Source organism: Brachionichthys hirsutus, chromosome 7, assembly GCF_040956055.1.
Source record: "Brachionichthys hirsutus isolate HB-005 chromosome 7, CSIRO-AGI_Bhir_v1, whole genome shotgun sequence".
Lineage (NCBI taxonomy): Eukaryota > Metazoa > Chordata > Actinopteri > Lophiiformes > Brachionichthyidae > Brachionichthys > Brachionichthys hirsutus.
In genome coordinates this window covers 15,152,660-15,169,995 of record NC_090903.1, presented here as the reverse complement: position 1 = coordinate 15,169,995, position 17,336 = coordinate 15,152,660, and the positions used below count along the sequence as shown (strand labels likewise).

The 17,336-nt window shown below is 56.6% G+C and overlaps 2 protein-coding genes across 4 annotated transcripts in view; one reads left to right on the top strand and one right to left on the bottom strand.

Moving 5' to 3' along the window:
• The first annotated feature begins 641 nt into the window (after positions 1-641).
• On the top strand, positions 642-8,678 carry vrk2 (VRK serine/threonine kinase 2). 3 transcript variants are annotated; one of them, XM_068741028.1, is made up of 14 exons: positions 642-649; positions 1,070-1,204; positions 2,754-2,809; positions 3,049-3,118; positions 4,495-4,582; positions 5,098-5,206; positions 5,299-5,391; positions 5,457-5,589; positions 6,591-6,711; positions 6,814-6,872; positions 7,058-7,275; positions 7,654-7,719; positions 7,820-7,993; positions 8,092-8,678. In XM_068741028.1, exons 2-14 carry the CDS (start codon positions 1,075-1,077, stop codon positions 8,341-8,343), a joined length of 1,569 nt encoding a protein of 522 aa, XP_068597129.1. In that variant the 5' UTR covers positions 642-649; positions 1,070-1,074; the 3' UTR covers positions 8,344-8,678. The 3 variants fall into 3 exon arrangements, with proteins under 3 accessions (XP_068597129.1, XP_068597130.1, XP_068597131.1); XM_068741029.1 differs by having other exon boundaries at positions 7,820-7,995; positions 8,127-8,678; XM_068741030.1 differs by having other exon boundaries at positions 8,070-8,226.
• Positions 8,270-17,336, bottom strand: part of fancl (FA complementation group L) — an 11,452-nt gene continuing 2,385 nt past the window's right edge. Inside the window, 9 exon segments of the mRNA XM_068741031.1 lie at positions 8,270-8,404; positions 8,503-8,574; positions 8,798-8,914; positions 9,372-9,453; positions 9,657-9,702; positions 10,040-10,123; positions 10,208-10,358; positions 12,514-12,582; positions 13,178-13,274. Of these exon segments, the coding sequence (XP_068597132.1) occupies positions 8,369-8,404; positions 8,503-8,574; positions 8,798-8,914; positions 9,372-9,453; positions 9,657-9,702; positions 10,040-10,123; positions 10,208-10,358; positions 12,514-12,582; positions 13,178-13,274 (754 nt within the window). The 3' untranslated portion in view covers positions 8,270-8,368.

The window sequence follows — 17,336 nt, the reverse complement described above, 5'->3', positions numbered from 1 at the left end:
TATGAGGAATTTAATCTTCACATAGGGGCAGATTTCACCATGGCGACAGTGAAGGACGCTGCCCGACGGCAAGTGTTATTTATTATGTGCAGAGAGAGTAAAATGGCACTAAAAACCACCGTCCCTTTGTTGAATTTCAAACGACTTCACGAGGATTTATTTGCATTTGTTCGGCGTGTAAGTGAACGTAGCTCCCGTCCCCGCGGCCTGGAGCTTCATGCCCGTTTAGAGCCGCCTTTGTGCGTTTCTCTGCGCCTTTGTGCAGCAAACGGTCATCAGTTCGCACGACGCCGACAGAATTAAGGGATTATGACATCAAAGGTGCTTTTAAAAAGCAACAGGAATCATCGCATGCAGGACCCGGCAAAAAAGAAAAGGAGAAAAAAGTTCATAAATTGTGGTTTTAAAGTAGATATTTTGTTTTTGGATGATGAAGGCGACCTGATGACGTCAGATAACTGACGTCAGGGTGAGAGAATTTAACTCCTCCCATAACGCACGTAAACAGAACGTGGATTGGTCAGCGTGTGGACCGATGCCGTCTATCCCCGCCTCTCCTGCTCTCCCATTGGATAGCGTGCTGTTCTGAAACTTTTCCTCGCATGCGATTTGCTGCGGGGCGCAACCGGCGGACGACTTTCCGGAAGCGGTAAGAGTTTCTGTTTCGCACCGGAACTTTTTGAGCAGAAGTTCCCGAAAAGATAAACGTTTAATAATTTCGTTCATCATTCACGAGAAACATTATCCACATCTGACTTTAGGTAAAAATGCTAAACTGACGAAGGAGCGCTCGGAAACGTCACGTACGTAGTTTAGCTACGTTAGCCGCACCGTTATCCACCGGAATTACCGGCCCTTAAACGGCTTTTATCGCCTTAAACGACCCGCGTAAAGTCGTGTGGTGTTTCTCCGGTGAGCTATTAAACGTTACGGCTGCCCCGAGCAGACACGGGAAGCTGTTCAGCGTTAGCTCTGGAGAAATAACGGTATCACCGACTTCCGGTGCGGGACGGCGTCCCGAGAAACCGTTAACGCCGGACGTCTCTCTCTCTCTCCTGTTGGATCCCAGCTTTCATGGCGCCACCGAGGAAGCGGGCTTTACCCAAACCGCTGCCCGAGGGCTTCATCCTGACCGACACCGAGAAGAAGGCGTGGCGGCTCGGGAGGCTCATCGGCCGCGGCGGGTTCGGACTCATCTATGCCGGTACGGAACCGAACACGTCGAGCCTGGACCCCGGTTCTCTGGACCCCGGTTCCCTGGACCCCGGTTCTTGGACCCCGGTTCTCTGGACCCCGGTTCCCTGGACCCCGGTTTTCTGGACCCCGGTTCCCTGGACCCCGGTTCTCTGGACCCCGGTTCCCTGGACCCCGGTTCTTGGACCCCGGTTCTCTGGACCCCGGTTCCCTGGACCCCGGTTTTCTGGACCCCGGTTCTCTGGACCCCGGTTCTCTGGGCCCCGGTTCTCTGGGCCCCGGTTCCGTGGACCCCGGTTCTTGGACCCCGGTTCTCTGGACCCCGGTTCTCTGGACCCCGGTTCCCTGGACCCCGGTTCTCTGGGCCCCGGTTCTCTGGACCCCGGTTCCCTGGGCCCCGGTTCTTGGACCCCGGTTCCCTGGGCCCCGGTTCTCTGGACCCCGGTTCTCTGGACCCCGGTTCTTGGACCCCGGTTCCCTGAGCCCCGGTTCTCTGGACCCCGGTTCCGTGGACCCCGGTTCTCTGGACCCCGGTTCTGTGGACCCCGGTTCCCTGGGCCCCGGTTCTCTGGACCCCGGTTCTCTGGACCCCGGTTCTTGGACCCCGGTTCCCTGAGCCCCGGTTCTCTGGACCCCGGTTCCGTGGACCCCGGTTCTCTGGACCCCGGTTCTGTGGACCCCGGTTCCCTGGACCCCGGTTCTGTGGACCCCGGTTCCCTGGACCCCGGTTCTCTGGGCCCCGGTTCTCTGGACCCCGGTTCCCTGGACCCCGGTTCCGTGGACCCCGGTTCTCTGGACCCCGGTTCTTGGACCCCGGTTCTTGGAACCCGGTTCCCTTGACCCCGGTTCTTTGGACCCCGGTTCTCTGGACCCCGGTTCCGTGGACACGCCGCTACGACTGATGTCTGTCTGTTAGCGCTGACGGCAGCGTTCTGGAAGGTCTTCCTCATCTAGAATAACATTTCTTTGATCTCCCAGCCTGATCTTGAGCCGATCAGCACCGATACCGGTTCAATACCTCCTCCAAGCAGGTTGTCCGTCCGTCCGTCTGTCTGTTAACGACATAACTCAGAAGGTTACAGACGGATCTGGATGTAAACGTCAGGAACAGGTGATGAATGATCCAGAATAGATTCTGGATTCTGGATCACTTTGACATTTTAATTAACATTGCAGTAAATGGAGCTTCAAATTTCTTTCATCTATATCTCGGTTGATTATTGACCAATGTTTATGGGGGGGTGGGGGTGGGGGGGGGGGGGTCTCTATCTCTCCACCAAACTTCATCCGGATCGGATCCGGATTGCAGATATTATCTAGATGTTTCACTTTCGTTTGGGTCTGCTGTGCATTTAATATTCGAGAGAGAGGTTTGTAACGGGCGGCGTCTCGTCGCCGGGTCGAGTCCACGTCAACGGATTAGTTCTGTCTTTGATCCCGGAGAACCTGAGAAGGTTTGTCTTCATGGTTCAGGAATCTAAAGATACAGACGGAATAAATGTTATTCCCGTTATTCCCGGTGTAAAGACCGAGCTGCTCATGGAATGTTTGCTTCACAGCGTCGCGGGACGTGGACAGACCTGCGGCTGCGGACGCCGCGTTCGTCGTAAAAGTGGTGAGTACGATTCCCCCCCCTCGGTTTATTCACCAAACCGAACTCCGGCTTTGAGTCGACTTTACGAATCTGCAGGAAGATCGGCTCCTCGTTTGTCCCGGCTGGAGTTTCGGGCTCCAGCAGACGGGCACCTTTCATCCCGAGTGTAGCCAGAGATCAAAGCGCCTCCGTCATCCTTTGATTGAGATGATCTGCTCCTCTTCACCAGTCTGTACTAACGTTCCCGTTGCATGTTGCAGGAGTACCAGGAGAACGGCCCCCTTTTCTCCGAGCTCAAGTTCTACCAGAGGGCGGCCAAACCGGAGAACAGTGAGTAGCGCCGCCCGCAGGCAGGTCTTTGAAGCGTGAGTGCGTTCGACTGACGAAGAGGCCGCAGACACGGAGGCTTCACCGCCGGCCGCGCCGCCATTAATAATGAGCCAAAGCAAACGTGTAGCTCGGCGGCCGTTAGCCCTCGTTGCACGCCTGTCTGCGCTCGCCACCGCCAACGAGAGAGAAACCCGCTCAGTCGTAATGATGGCTGGGCCTCTGCTGAGCCCCCGACCACCTGCCAGCCTGGTCCAGAGCCAGGCCCGGCGAGCCCAGAGCCAGGCCCGGAGCCGAGCCCAGAGCCGAGCCCAGAGCCAGGCTGAGCCCAGAGCCAGGCCCGGCCCCGGCGAGCCCAGTAGTGATGTGTCGGTCGCGAACGATCCGGACTCAGAACCGGCTCTTTGAAGTGAACGACAGGACCCGGTTCCCGTCATTGGGAGCCGATTGGGAGCCCCCCCCCAAAATAATTCTGTTAAAGTCTGACGTGATTGGTCGAGATGTGTGTGGGCATCTGTGTGTCCACAACGAGCCGGGGGGGGGGGGGGTTACGCACACGCAGCACAGCGAGCGGGCGAAACGAAAGGGAGGCAGGGAGAGAGAGAACTTTAGACCAGAGACAAACGACGCGCTGGAAAGGGTAAGAGAAAAAACGAGCGATATAAAACGTAGTAAAATATGGACACATTTTAACGCGTCTGACACAAAGGCAAAATAAAATAAAGTAAAGTAAGATCGTATCTTGAGGAGCCGCTTAACAGGACAGATCAAAGGAGAAACAGGATCAGCCCCTCCAAGCTGAGCCACTCGGTTTCCTTTGATGCCAATCTTCAGTAAAACAGTAGAACTGTTACCTGCTGCTTTATCTTTTGCATTTTTAATTTGTTTTCTTGTGTTGTTAGAGATTTAAATGCAGAGATTTGACCTTGTTCTCTGTGAGATGTTTGGGTTGGTTTTGTATTTCATATTATATAATGTGTTTTTTGTAGCTAGCAGTGCAAAGAGGATTTAAATAAAGACATTTAATAAACATTTGATATATTGTATGTTTTTACATTAGTAGCTAATTTTACAAAATGCACATGATTTGGTATTAAATACATTTAGCCAACAACAACAACAAATCTGAGGAGCCACTTTGGGAGCCAAAAGAGCCGGAAGTCCGATCACTAGAGCCCAGAGCCGGGCCCGGCCGGGCCTTCTGGTCTCGGTGCCTTCTTTTGGGCTCTTTGTCTGTTCGTTCGTCTGAAGTGTTCGTGGTCGCCGGCCAGTTTATTTTTCTTTAGTCTTTAAAGACTCCGACCAGGACTAGATGAGATTAGATTAGTAGATTAGTCTGTACATACACTGAGATTATTCCCCCTCTGCTGATATTCCAGTTGAAAAATGGAAGCGAAGCAGGAAACTGGACTTCCTGGGCGTCCCGACGTACTGGGGATCCGGACTGGCTGAATATAACAAACTCCGGTAAAAAGAACATTCCTAACGATTAAAACACGTCATCGAGTATTTACAATATAATGAAAGACGGTTTAGCTGATTTCCAGATTGAAGTACTCACGAAAAGATTCCAATTATAGATTCCAGTCAAAGTTAAAATCAGGTTTGGTTTCGTGACTCGTTTACAGCTCGGCTGTTTACTAGTTTACCTCTCGGCTCGGCTGTTTACTTGTTTACCTCTCAGCTCGGCTGTTTACTAGTTTACCTCTCAGCTCGGCTGTTTACTAGTTTACCTCTCGGCTCGGCTGTTTACTAGTTTACCTCTCGGCTCGGCTGTTTACTAGTTTACCTCTCGGCTCGGCTGTTTACTAGTTTACCTCTCGGCTCGGCTGTTTACTAGTTTACCTCTCGGCTCGGCTGTTTACTAGTTTACCTCTCGGCTCGGCTGTTTACTAGTTTACCTCTCAGCTCGGCTGTTTACTAGTTTACCTCGGTGACTAATGTGTAGACCAGAGTAAGGACAAAGTGTTCTGCTGTCTCAGATACCGCTTCATGGCCATGGACCATCTGGGAATCGACCTTCAGAAGGTCTGCGAGAACAACGGCGGCCGGCTGATGGCGGCCGCGGCGCTCCGGCTCGGTCGGGGACTGGTGAGGTCATCGCCACGCCTCCAGCGGGTCGCTCAGAACGCACCTGGGAGGCGGTGCTGACGGTCTTTCTGCTTGTCGTCGGGCCGTTCCAGGTGGATGTTCTGGAGTATATCCACGACAACGAGTACGTCCACGCAGACATCAAAGGCGCCAACGTCATGCTGGGCTACAGAGACCCCGAACAGGTGCGTCCGGCGGCACGGAGCGCACGCTCCACTCGCACGCGTTAAACGCTGTGTCTGTGCATTAGGTCTACCTCGCAGACTACGGCCTGTCCTACAGGTACTGTCCCGATGGAGTCCACAAAGAATACAGGGAGAACCCCAAGAGGGCCCACAACGGGACCCTGGAGTACACCAGCCTGGACGCCCACAGAGGACTCGGTGAGCCGTCCTTTTATCGGCAGATGATCCCGAGAGAAGGGTCGACTATCGCGTCGCCGCTTGATCGTTGCTCTGTCGGCGGATCAGCCGGCAGGCTGGCGGCTGATGACGTGTTTAAGTATCTTAACTCCTCCCGCCGCTGCCGAGACAAACGCCGTGCCGCGGTGCCGAAGACGAAGACGCCGCAGTCGGGGACGCGTGACCACGAGCAAACGCAAACAAAACAGTCAATCAGGACCGGAGTAGCCTGATTGAGAGTGTGTGTGATTTATGAACAGTTGGGACGTGGAAGGGTGCGCTTGATTTATTTTGGAGTCGTTTCACCGGCCACACGGTGATTAATGGACGGCGGCGATGGACTGTAAAGCACGGCCCCCCCAGCGTGTCTGGGAAATACAGTAGTAAGGAGAATTCTTATTTATACCGCGGCTTTAAAAATAAAAACGGGAAACGTGAAAACGTATTTAAGACGAAATACACGGCAGGGGACATAAAGCTGGAAAAAACGGGCGAGACGACGGTCAAGAGAGGACAGAAGAAAGTCGCATCCCAAAAGGCCGAAACGCGGGACTGAAATAATTTAGACGGACGAGAGTAAAGGACAATTAAACGAGCGCGGACATGCAATTAAAAATAAACGATGACGCTCGCAAGGAATAAAAAAAATCGGAATCCCACAATAAGAAAAGTAGGAGCTACAAATTAAACGATGATTTTACGTCAGAGCAAGGGAATAAAGAAGAGGTGACCCCCCCCCCCCCCCGGCCCGTTGGCCGGGGGGGGGGTCGATGCTGGCCGTGGACCCGCGAGGACGTTTCTCCCCCTGATGGAGCCAGTCGATAGTCATTTCTCCGTTCCAGTATCGAGTCGCTGAAACTCCCCGGGCTCGACACTTGTGGGCGGAGCCGGACAGGTATTGACGGACCAATCGCGCGCGCTCCAGACCCGTTGTAAACACGCCGCGTGTAACTGGTCGGGTCTCTCTTCCCGTTTCTCCACAGCGCCATCGAGACGCGGCGACCTCCAGATTTTGGGTTTCTGTCTTCTCCACTGGTTGAGCGGCTCGCTGCCCTGGGACGGAGCCCTCGGGAATCCAGCCCGGGTGCAGGAGGCCAAGGCCAGGTGGGTTGGTCGACGCCCGTGACCTTCCTGACCCGGTTACCCGCCTGTTCTCCGTCTCTGACGGCGTTTCTGTCCTCGCCGTTTTATCTTCCATGAACTCAGCCTGATGGAGAACCTGCCGGACTCGGTCCAGCGGCTGTCGGTGAGCAGAACCCGCACAGGTAAGCAGAGTCCAATCAGGGAGGGGGGATTACTGGGAGTCTGGAGACACACCCGTGTGTGTCACTTCCTCCTTAGAGGAGAGGCGGAGCCTCCGCCTGCACCTCCTCCGGGGGGGAGGTGCGTCCCCTGACCCGGACTCGGGGGGCTTCAGGCGCGTCTCAGTCGAGTCTTTCTCGTGCAACAGGCGAGCTGACCCGGTCCGTCCGGCCCCCGCCTCTAGACGAGGTGGCGGCGTTCCTCCTCTGCGTGAGAACGTTGGGCTACCAAGAGAAACCGGACTACCGCCGTCTCAAGGAGCTACTGGGCGGCGCCGCCGCCGCAGGAAGACTCCGCCTACTCGTGCCCCAAAGACCTGCAGCAGAGACGACCTCCGAGATCCAAGGTCGCCCAGCGGGGGGGAAGGTGAGGCCCGTGTTTTCACCCGTCCGGGCCCGCAGGCGTGTCGTTCTAAAGCTGAAGGCGGGCAGATTCTCTCCCCCTCCCCCTCCTTGACCCCTGTGGCCCAGCGAGCGCCTCTCATCGGCACAATTAGAAGAAGTCGATGACGAACGCTCTCCGGAGGAAACGGCGCCTCCAATTCTATCCCCCGTTTCCTGTCCTCTCCTCGTGGCATTTAAGCGCCGGTAAACGGCCGCTTTAACGAACGGAAGCGGCGAGGAGAGCGAACGTCGGTGAACTTCACGCCGCTCACTAAACCGTTTCCAGCGCCGTCTAAATGGAGACGCATTTAAAGGCGGACTAAAGTTACGACAGGAAATAATCAGGACGATGTCTCGACAGACGGCAGGACGAGACAGAGGACGCTCAAACGGAGACGCAGAGGACGAGCTGAGGACTAAACCGCAGGTAGGCGCCGAGACGACCCAAACAGGAAGCCGGCCGGGTCCAGAACCAATCAAACGCATCGATGAGTCACCAAACGGCTGTCTTTGTGTCCCGGTTGGAGGCTGGCCGGTCACCGAGACCCAAACCGGTCGCTCACGAAGAACACCTCACCGAGGAGGAGGAAGAGGAGGATGAAGAGGAGGAGGAGGATGATGAAGAGGAGGCCCCACCCAGACGCATTCCTGCACGCTACCTGAGAGGCCCGCCGATCGGCACCAGAACTCGGCCCAAACAGGTGTGAAGCCAAGGAGCGAGAGCGGCAACGTGCTTTTATTGGATTCATTCACGTCCGTTTAACCTTTGACCTTCAGGACGACATTTAACCTTCAACAGAACACTGAGTCCAAACGGGCCTGCAGGACGACGAGCAGAACCGCGGCCACCGAGAGACGGGCGGGTGAGAGCAGCAGACGGCGGTGGGACAGATGCCCCTCCGGCGACTGGGCGGGGCCCCCGGTCACAGGTGAAGACCTGGAAGCTCCTCCCACACAGAGGACTGGACTGTTGCTATGGCTCGTCTCCGTGGGCGTCGCACTTCTCTTGTTCGCCGTTTGGCCGCGTGAAGGATCCACTCGTCCCTTTTAAGCCGACCGGAAGACAAAAGGACGTCTCAGGACTTCTGGGCCGCCATTTTGACAGTGATGGGCTGGAACAGAAGGAGAACGCCGTTTATTCTACCGGGAAATGTTCTGGATCGCCAAATGATCAGTCCTGCCCCGCCTCCAGGCAGGGGGGGGGCGCTACCTTGCTGCAGTAAGGACACTCGCCGAAGACCAGGCTGAAGCTCTGCCGGCTGGACGGGAGCGCCCGCAGCCACTGGGGAGGAAAACCGGGAGAGGAATTCTGCTTCATCAAACCGGGATCGGAGCGCCGGGAATGTTTGTTCAGGATTATATGAAGATAAATATTAAAAGTGAACGAGGAACAAAGTGCGGCTCGTTATTTTCACGCCAACGACTCCTTCGGTGCGTTCCTGAATCCCCGGAGTCGAGGGATCGGCGTACCGGCGCTTTAAGGCGGGCCGGCCGGGCTTCCGTACCTCGTACAGGCAGGCCCGGTGGAAGGGCCGCCCACAGCGGGGGTCGTTGCACACCTGATCCGGCGCCGCGTCCTGGAGACGGTAGGCGTAGCAGATCCCACACTCCACGCTGAAGCTCTGTCGGAGCAGAAGCAGAATCAGAAGCCCCGCCCCCCCCGGGCCCATCATCGCGCGCTCGTTTGCATTCGGGCGTAATGAGAAGCTCCCGATTTTCAGGAGTTCGTCCATTAAGAGCGACAAAAAAAAAAAAAATCAACATCTGGTCAACTCAACTTTTCCTGCGCTTCCCTGAATGTTAATGAAGCTGAGGCGTTAATCACCGCGGCGACGGCGAGTAAACACGGCGGCCTCCTGACCCGTCGGCGGCGGGGAGAGGGACGAGCGTTTAAAAAGAAGAGGGATAAATGGTTGGGCGTGATTAAAGCGGTTTGAGTTCTGCCGTCTTTGTTATTCTAATGATCGTTCCTGTAAACAGCCCAATTAAAGGAGAATCTGTTCCCGCCTCACGGGGCAGCGGCGTGCGACCACCCCCGTCTAACGGGGCGCTCGGGCAACGGGAAACGGGGCGACTTACAGATTTTTCGTGGGTGGATGGCGACGGGAATTCGATCTCCAGAACGTCCCGGAGGTTCTGGAGAACGCTGGCGTCCGGGTTCCTGCCAGCAGACCACAGACGGGCACTAATTAACCACATGCAAATGAGCCTGCGGAGACACTGGGGGGAGGGGGGGGGGTGATTGGGAGGCGTCCGCCGCCGCGACACGGGGAAGAGGCGTGGACAGCGGCGTCCCCCTCCGGCGTCCCCACCGCCGCTGAAGTGATGAGGAGGGCGTGGCTCGTTGGCGGTCACGTGACTCACCACAGATGCATGTTGGCGTTGAGCTTGCTCCTCAGCGGCGTCACCGCTGCAACAGAAGGAGTGGACGTTAACGGGAGCGTTTGGGTTCGAGTCCCTTTCCACTCGTCTGCGGGTCGAACCCGTGTCCCCGCCCCCCCCCCCCCCCCCCCCCCGCCGTGATGCGAGCCATCGTCCCCTTCTCATTTGACTGAAGTGTGTATGCGTTTGAGCAGCGTTGCTAGGCAACAGGCGAGGCGTTCGCGTGACCTTGTGTTTGCAGAAACAACAGCTGACGAGTCGAAGTTCTACCAGATAGCTCGGCCCGAGGACGAGGGGACATGTGGGACACTAAAACTGGGGAGGGGGGGGGGGGGGGTCAGTATGCTTGACCCCGTCCGACCCACCGTGCTCCGCTCCAAGCAGGCAGCATTCCGGGAGCATCTCGGGGTGTCTGGGATCCACGTCCACCCTGATGGACACGTTGGTCCCTGTCAAACAAAGCCCAGCGAGACGTTTGTCTCGGTCAGACGTCTCAACCTGCTCCCTGTGAAGATGCTCCGCGTGCCCCGCACCGATGGCGATCCGCCTCACGGCGTCGGACCGGCTGGGCTTCTCCGGCTCCAGAACCCAGGTCTCGCTGTCGATCTCGTCCAGGACGTCCCAGAACTTGGACAGGGACTCCAGAACCAGCAAGAACTGGTCGTAAAGCAGTTCCAGGGAACTCTGAGGAACCGGAGCAGAGACAGGAACGGTCTGAAGGGTCACACGAGGACGAGCAACATTCCTGCTGTCCAGTCTGCAGCGGGACCGTCCCGTGGATCCGGGTTGGACCGTTGGACACAAAGGACAGCGTGTAGATTCCTTCTAAACAACTTCAGCTACTTATGCAGGTATGACGCCCACCTATACGGGGGAGGGGGGGGGGGTCGGAGGGCAACACAGATGGAATGAGAGGGAAGAAATCGGGGGGGGGACGGGGGACCGAAGATTTCGGGTCATTGCGGCAGCACAGTGCACACAATTAAGCATCGTCCAGGTGCCGAGCGCCTCAGCAATTACAGCCCAATTACCGGCGCCGGTTAGCGGTTAGCGGTTAGCGCCCGGCCCGGTTCAGGCAGGAAGAGCCGCTAGTTGAATCGCTGCTGCGTCTGCGAGGCGCTTTGAACGGGGCGCAGATATTATCTACTAATGCGGTTCCGTTCCAGAGCCGCCGCCGAACAGAACCGGTTCCGCTCCAGAGCCGCCGGCGAACAGAACCGGTTCCGTTCCAGAGCCGCCGCCGAACAGAACCGGTTCCGCTCCAGAGCCGCCGGCGAACAGAACCGGTTCCGCTCCAGAGCCGCCGCCGAACAGAACCGGTTCCGTTCCAGAGCCGCCGCCGAACAGAACCGGTTCCGTTCCAGAGCCGCCGGCGAACAGAACCGGTTCCGCTCCAGAGCCTCCGCCGAACAGAACCGGTTCCGCTCCAGAGCTGCCGGTGAACAGAACCGGTTCCGTTCAAGAGCCGCCGCCGAACAGAACCGGTTCCGCTCCAGAGCCGCCGCCGAACAGAACCGGTTCCGCTCCAGAGCCTCCGCCGAACAGAACCGGTTCCGCTCCAGAGCTGCCGGTGAACAGAACCGGTTCCGTTCAAGAGCCGCCGCCGAACAGAACCGGTTCCGCTCCAGAGCCGCCGCCGAACAGAACCGGTTCCGTTCAAGAGCCGCCGCCGAACAGAACCGGTTCTGCTCCAGAGCCGCCACCGAACAGAACCAGTTCTGAGGAGCCGCCGGCGAACAGAACCGGTTTCGTTCCAGAGCCGCCGGTGAACAGAACCGGTTCCGCTCCAGAGCTGCCGCCGAACAGAACCGGTTCTGAGGAGCCGCCGACTTCTGGACACAAAAGATCTCCTCAGATCTGCTGATGAAGGAATGGATCTGTGTCGACGACGACAACAAGAGCGCCGTCAAGCGTCTCCAATATCCAAAATAAGCAAAACTAAACTAAAATGTCCACCGAGGGTTAAAACAGCTGATCCGATGGCGATTGGGGACGACGCGTTGTCCCACCTTTCTGTTTGTCCCACTAAACCACGCCCGCCCGTCTTCGTTCGTTGTTAAGCGGATAAAAAGCCCTCACCTTTGTGCGGCCTGCAAACACAAAGGACACGAGGGACACGAAGGACACGAGGGACACGAAGGACACAAGGGACACGAAGGACACGAGGGACACGAAGGACACAAAGGACACGAAGGACACGAGGGACACGAAGGACACGAGGGACACAAAGGACACGAGGGACACGAAGGACACGAGGGACACCAGAGGTTTACTTCTCTTCCACACAAATGGACAGAGCCTGAAACCGAGCAGCAATAATTACTCATTCAAATGAACATGTCAGGACTGCCGACGGACAGCCCCCCCCCGCCCCCCCCCCCACACATCATTCACACGTAAGACAAAAACACACCCGGAACAGATGCAAGCACACACACACACACACACACACACACACACACTCCATGTTGCCGCGTAGGAGAGATCCATCAACGACCCAGCAGGCAGACAGCCTCCATACGGCAGCGCTGTTCTAAGCTGGTCCTCACTGTCCGCCTGCCATGTATCACACGCACACGCACATGCACACGCACACGCACACGCACACGCACGCACACACGCACGCACACGCACGCGGCCTTCTGTCACGCGTTTGAAGGATCGGGCCGCTAGCTTTAAAGATGTGAGCTGAAGCTGCCGGTGGACGGAGACGGGGAGCGAGAGGACAAGAGGAGGACAGACGGATGTAGAGGGGGGGGCTGAGACGATCGGCTCAAACGGTTCTAATCGCCCCCCCCCCCCCAACCCGCCGAGAGGACGCGCACCTGACGCTACGTACCTGAGGCGTCCAGCTCAGGACCAGAGGGACGGGGACGTCCGCCGAGCATTCCGGAGGCTCTGCAGGGTGCTGCAGGGGGGGGGGGGGGGGGGGAGGAGTCAGAAACGTCACGGAGATCAAACCTCGTTCATCTGCATGCTCTCTGATGGACAGGAAGTGTTTGTGTATCCGAAGTGTTTCAATAAAGCTTTGCTACTTTGTGTCTTCGGTGATGTCCTACAGTCTCTTCTGTATTCATGACGATGGAGCGACCTCTGCCCCCCCCCTCCCTCTCCCCGTTGGGGGTGAGGAGGCCCAGGTGGCAGGGAGCAGGCGTCGACCCTGCTGGAACGTGCCACGCCCCCCTTCTGATCCTCTACTTTTCGCCATCGAGCTTCGTGACACGAAACGAAATGTAACGTAGCGTTGGGGGTCCGTGACGTTCGCCTGCGTTCGGCTACGCGGGGGGGGGGGGGGGGGGCGTGGATGTCAGCTTCCTCCACGCGGGGACGTTTAATCTGTCCCAGCGGGCTCTGATGTCTCTCCACACCCGCTCTGGTCTGACCCAGATCTAAGGGCGTGGCTGCAGATCACCGATTGGCTACGAGCGAACGGAGCGCCCGATAACCGTTTGGAGTCTTTTATTTTGGCGGTGCCCGGTCTTGTGTCGCCGCGTGCGTCCTACCTTGGACTTGAGTTTGACGGTGAGGCTGTGCCGTCTTCCAGACGAGTCCTCCGCCTTCAGCTTCAGCGTTCGGAACTCGGCGTCGATGAAGAGCAGCCTGGAGACGGACACGGAGCGGACGCCATAAATCAGCGTCCATCAGAGGACGAGAGGAGACGCAACCCTCGGCCGTCGTTAATCACGGCCGCTGAGAGCGACATTAGGACGACCCGTCACCGCGGACGCGCCGGACACGCCGGAGGACCGCTAGCGAACGGAAACGGACCTGGACGAGACGAACTAGATTTAGAGCGGGAAACCAAACGGCACTTCCTGGACGTTTTTCCCGCGTGTTCGGCTAGCTAGCCGCTAACGTGCTAAACCCGACAAGCACCAGCTACGGATCCGAGTTCCCGTTGAACGATGCGTCTCCCGGCGACCTCGGGACGGGGTCACATGTCCAACCTGAGCCAGGCCGTAAATCAGACGCGCTCCTTCCTGAGCTAATTATAACCTACTGAGGCAGAGGACAAAACAGTGTCAGATTTACTGCTGCCTCACCGAGCCCCCCCCCGCCCCCCCCCCCCCCAGACCCGATGACTAAAGACCGATCGGAGACAAAGGACTTGGACGGTCCTCCTCCAGATTTACAGCGTTACGATGGACGCTCTGCGCCGAGGCTGATGTGGCTGAGGATTTATGGAGTGATGTGAGCAGCGTGCTCAGGAACGACACGCACGCACGCACACACACACACACACACGCACACACACACACACACACACACACACACACGCACACACACACACGCACACACGCACAGCAAAGCGGAGGAATGATGAGATGAGTGTCGGATTCATAAAAGTGTCTGCTCGCTCAAACGGCTCCAGTCAGACGTGGGCGAAGGGCGACGAAGACTCATCTGCATGCTAACGCGTCCAAACACGCACGCCATCGACCGGCGGCGCCGCCCCGGTACGAGTCGAATTCACGTGTGTGTGTGTGTGTGCGTGCGTGTGTGTGTGTGTGTGTGTGAGAATCTTCACACGCTGAAGAGGTCAAACCACAATCCAGTCACGGAGCGGCCAAAGTAGAGTTCTATGAACTCCACACGCACACGCACACGCACACACACACACACACACACACACACACACACGCCTCGTGGATGGCGAGCCGCCACCCCGACTCGACCACGATGGAACCAGCGTGACAGTCATGGCGTCCCGTTTCCAACTCCACCAACGTTTGTGTTTGTGTTTGTGTTTGTGTGTGTGTGTGTGTGTGTGTGCGTGCGTGTGTGTGTGCGTGCGTGTGTGTGTGTGCGTGCGTGTGTCGACCGTGTGATTAATGAACGGTGAGATCAGCACGCACGTAGCGCTCGTGTGTGCTGCGTGAGGAAACGTCTTGCGCTCCGAAGGCGAGGTGCAGCAGAGGACGATGTAGGTCACATGACCAGACGACTAAAACAAAACGGAACAAGCGAGTTAAAAGAGACGTACGAGATGAATTAGCTTCGTTTGTAGCGTAGCCGTGCTAGCCGCGATGTCGTGGTTATTTATTAGCTGGCCTAATAACGTAAACAAATAAATAAATAGGTTTAAAAAAAGAGCCTCGAATCGCTGAGCTCTGGGTCAGGATGTCCCGCAGAACCAGGTTCTGCTGCACGATCTGACCCAGGACCAGGTTCTGCTACACGATCGATGTCCGGCCCTCCTGGGCCCGGCGTGCCAGACGGCGTCTCGGCGCCGCCCAGCGATGGCGGCCGACCGACGTGACCTCATCCCCCGTTCATTAACGCACGGCGTGCCACTGCCAGCCAATTAAGGTGACCAGACACATGGGTAGAGAGAGACGGACGCCCTTCCCCGGACCAATCAGCAGACAGCATTACAGCTGCCCCCCCCCCCCCGTGGCTATTAGCGCGGCCCAAACCAATTAAGACGCTAAGCGACTCCGGAGATCGAGGCCCGCTGCGTATAAATACCGCTAACCGTAACACGACACTGAAAATGTTGGTCCCACTTCCATAAAGCATACCTTCACCCCCCCGCCCCCCCCCGTCTCCTATTACAACCTGAGAGTCTTCAATTAGAGACATTTGCATTTTGCTAATATCATAATTGTAGCCGTGGTCATTAATAGGAAAGTGGAAAATGAGTGTAAGTAGTCAGTCGAGGCGTAATCCGAGCTGGGGGAGAGGAGTTATCTTCCTCCGACCCCCCCCCCCCCCCACCCCGACCCCCCCCCCTTCCTCCTCCTCTCCTGACGAGCGGAGATGATGGTGTTAGCTCGGCCTGAGAGTTATTGAATGTGGCCTGGATTTAACTATAACTCAATAACTAAAAATAAGGAAGTCATTAAGAGCCGTTTGTTAATGGGGGGGGGGAGGGGGGGGCGTCGCAGGAGGAAAACAAGCGCTGCTCCTTATAGCAGCGGCTTCACGGGGACGTCTCGCTTCCCTCTGGGGGAAACGCACCAAAGCAGCTAATTCAGTGATCGGCCTTCCTGCGTCCCGCTTCCTGCTTCTGGCCCACAAAGGAAGAGGAAAAGGAGAACCACAGCTTGGGTTTCATCCTGGGGGTGGAAATATTACGCCGTCGTTCCTCAGGGAGAGACGACTTGATATTCGCGCGACGTTCTGTAAAATGTAGAAAGAAACGAATCCAGGGCTTCATCATTTCAGAAGGTTAGCACGCAGCTAGCGGGAGGAGTGGCGCGCTAGCATCAGCGTGAACGCTGAAGATGTTAAAGGTAGCACGTGTTCCTGTCGGCGCTCGCTCCGGGCGCGCTAGCATCAGCGTGAACGCTGAAGATGTTAAAGGTAGCACGTGTTCCTGTCGGCGCTCGCTCCGGGCGCGCTAGCATCAGAATGAACGCTGAAGATGTTAAAGGTAGCACGTGTTCCTGTCGGCGCTCGCTCCGGGCGCGCTAGCATCAGAGTGAACGCTGAAGATGTTAAAGGTAGCACGTGTTCCTGTCGGCGCTCGCTCCGGGCGCGCTAGCATCAGAATGAACGCTGAAGATGTTAAAGGTAGCACGTGTTCCTGTCGGCGCTCGCTCCGGGCGCGCTAGCATCACTTACCTGCTCCAGCCGAGCGCCTCCATCTCGCCGACGAGCTGTGAATAATACTGTGGATGCGGGACGGAGCAGAACTCGGGCAGCCGCTTCAGAACCACTTCCTGCGAGGACAGAGATGGGCCGTCACTGTTTCGTGTTCGGTGGCGAGCGCAGAGGGCCCGGGGGGGGGGGGGGGGGGGGTGTTCACAAAGCGACCACGCCAACCGACCACGGCGTCCGCCGCCTCCTTACCAGGACCGTCTTCAGCTCCAGGATGAACCCGGCGAGATCAGCCGACTGCTGCAGCCTCTGAGGAGTCAAACCAGAGCCAATCAAAGCCAACGCGGCGCTGGTGATCAATGGGGGCTGCCACCATCTTTAATAATTAATGATCGCTTAAAGGCTGAGAAAATAATGAACTCTGCAGCCCGGGGTGGAATATCAATCTCATCCAAATAACCGCGGAACAAACGGGGACATTCTGCAGTTCGAGGTTAATTACACAGTGAAATGTAGAGAGACATGCACGCAACACGCACGCGCGCACACACACACACACAGGGCTGTCAGGAATCACGCAACAACAACAAAAACACCACGATGCAGTTTTCCTGCTCAACACTACAAAGGCTTTGGCGCTGCGCGGAGGGCTACTATACACAATTATATTGGTCAATTGAGGCTCTTCACCTGCACAGAAGGCGTTGACGTTCTCGTCAAACTGGAACCTCACTACTGTCCGATTGTGATCAATGATGTAGGTTTGACCGTCCCATGCGCACGCCACCACCTCCTCCCTCCCGTCTCCCTGGAAACGAACGCACATCCTCATCGTGACTCTCAAAAATAGAAAAATATCGTGGATATGCATGTAGAGTTGAAAATTACCGGTAATAATAAATCCATTTGCAGAAGTGTAACCGACACGTAACAGCAAAGATACATGATTGTGTTTTACTTTTACAGAGCAGATACTGGGGTGTTAAATACACACTATGTACACGCTGTGCTACGATTCACTCTGGGCTGAAACAGAGCACGCGACTGCTCTTTTTGTGTTTCACAAACACAAGTGCAGCGAATAGAGAATATATGAGTTTTAGCATTTAAAAATGTTCA

Bases quoted from the DNA above. Each gene is read 5' to 3' on its own strand.
- vrk2 (XM_068741028.1), top strand. From the start codon at position 1,075: ATGGCGCCACCGAGGAAGCGGGCTTTACCCAAACCGCTGCCCGAGGGC. The intron at 3,119-4,494 runs GTGAGTAGCGCC...CTGATATTCCAG, and splicing joins GGCGGCCAAACCGGAGAACA to TTGAAAAATGGAAGCGAAGC. The intron at 5,207-5,298 runs GTGAGGTCATCG...GGGCCGTTCCAG, and splicing joins TCCGGCTCGGTCGGGGACTG to GTGGATGTTCTGGAGTATAT.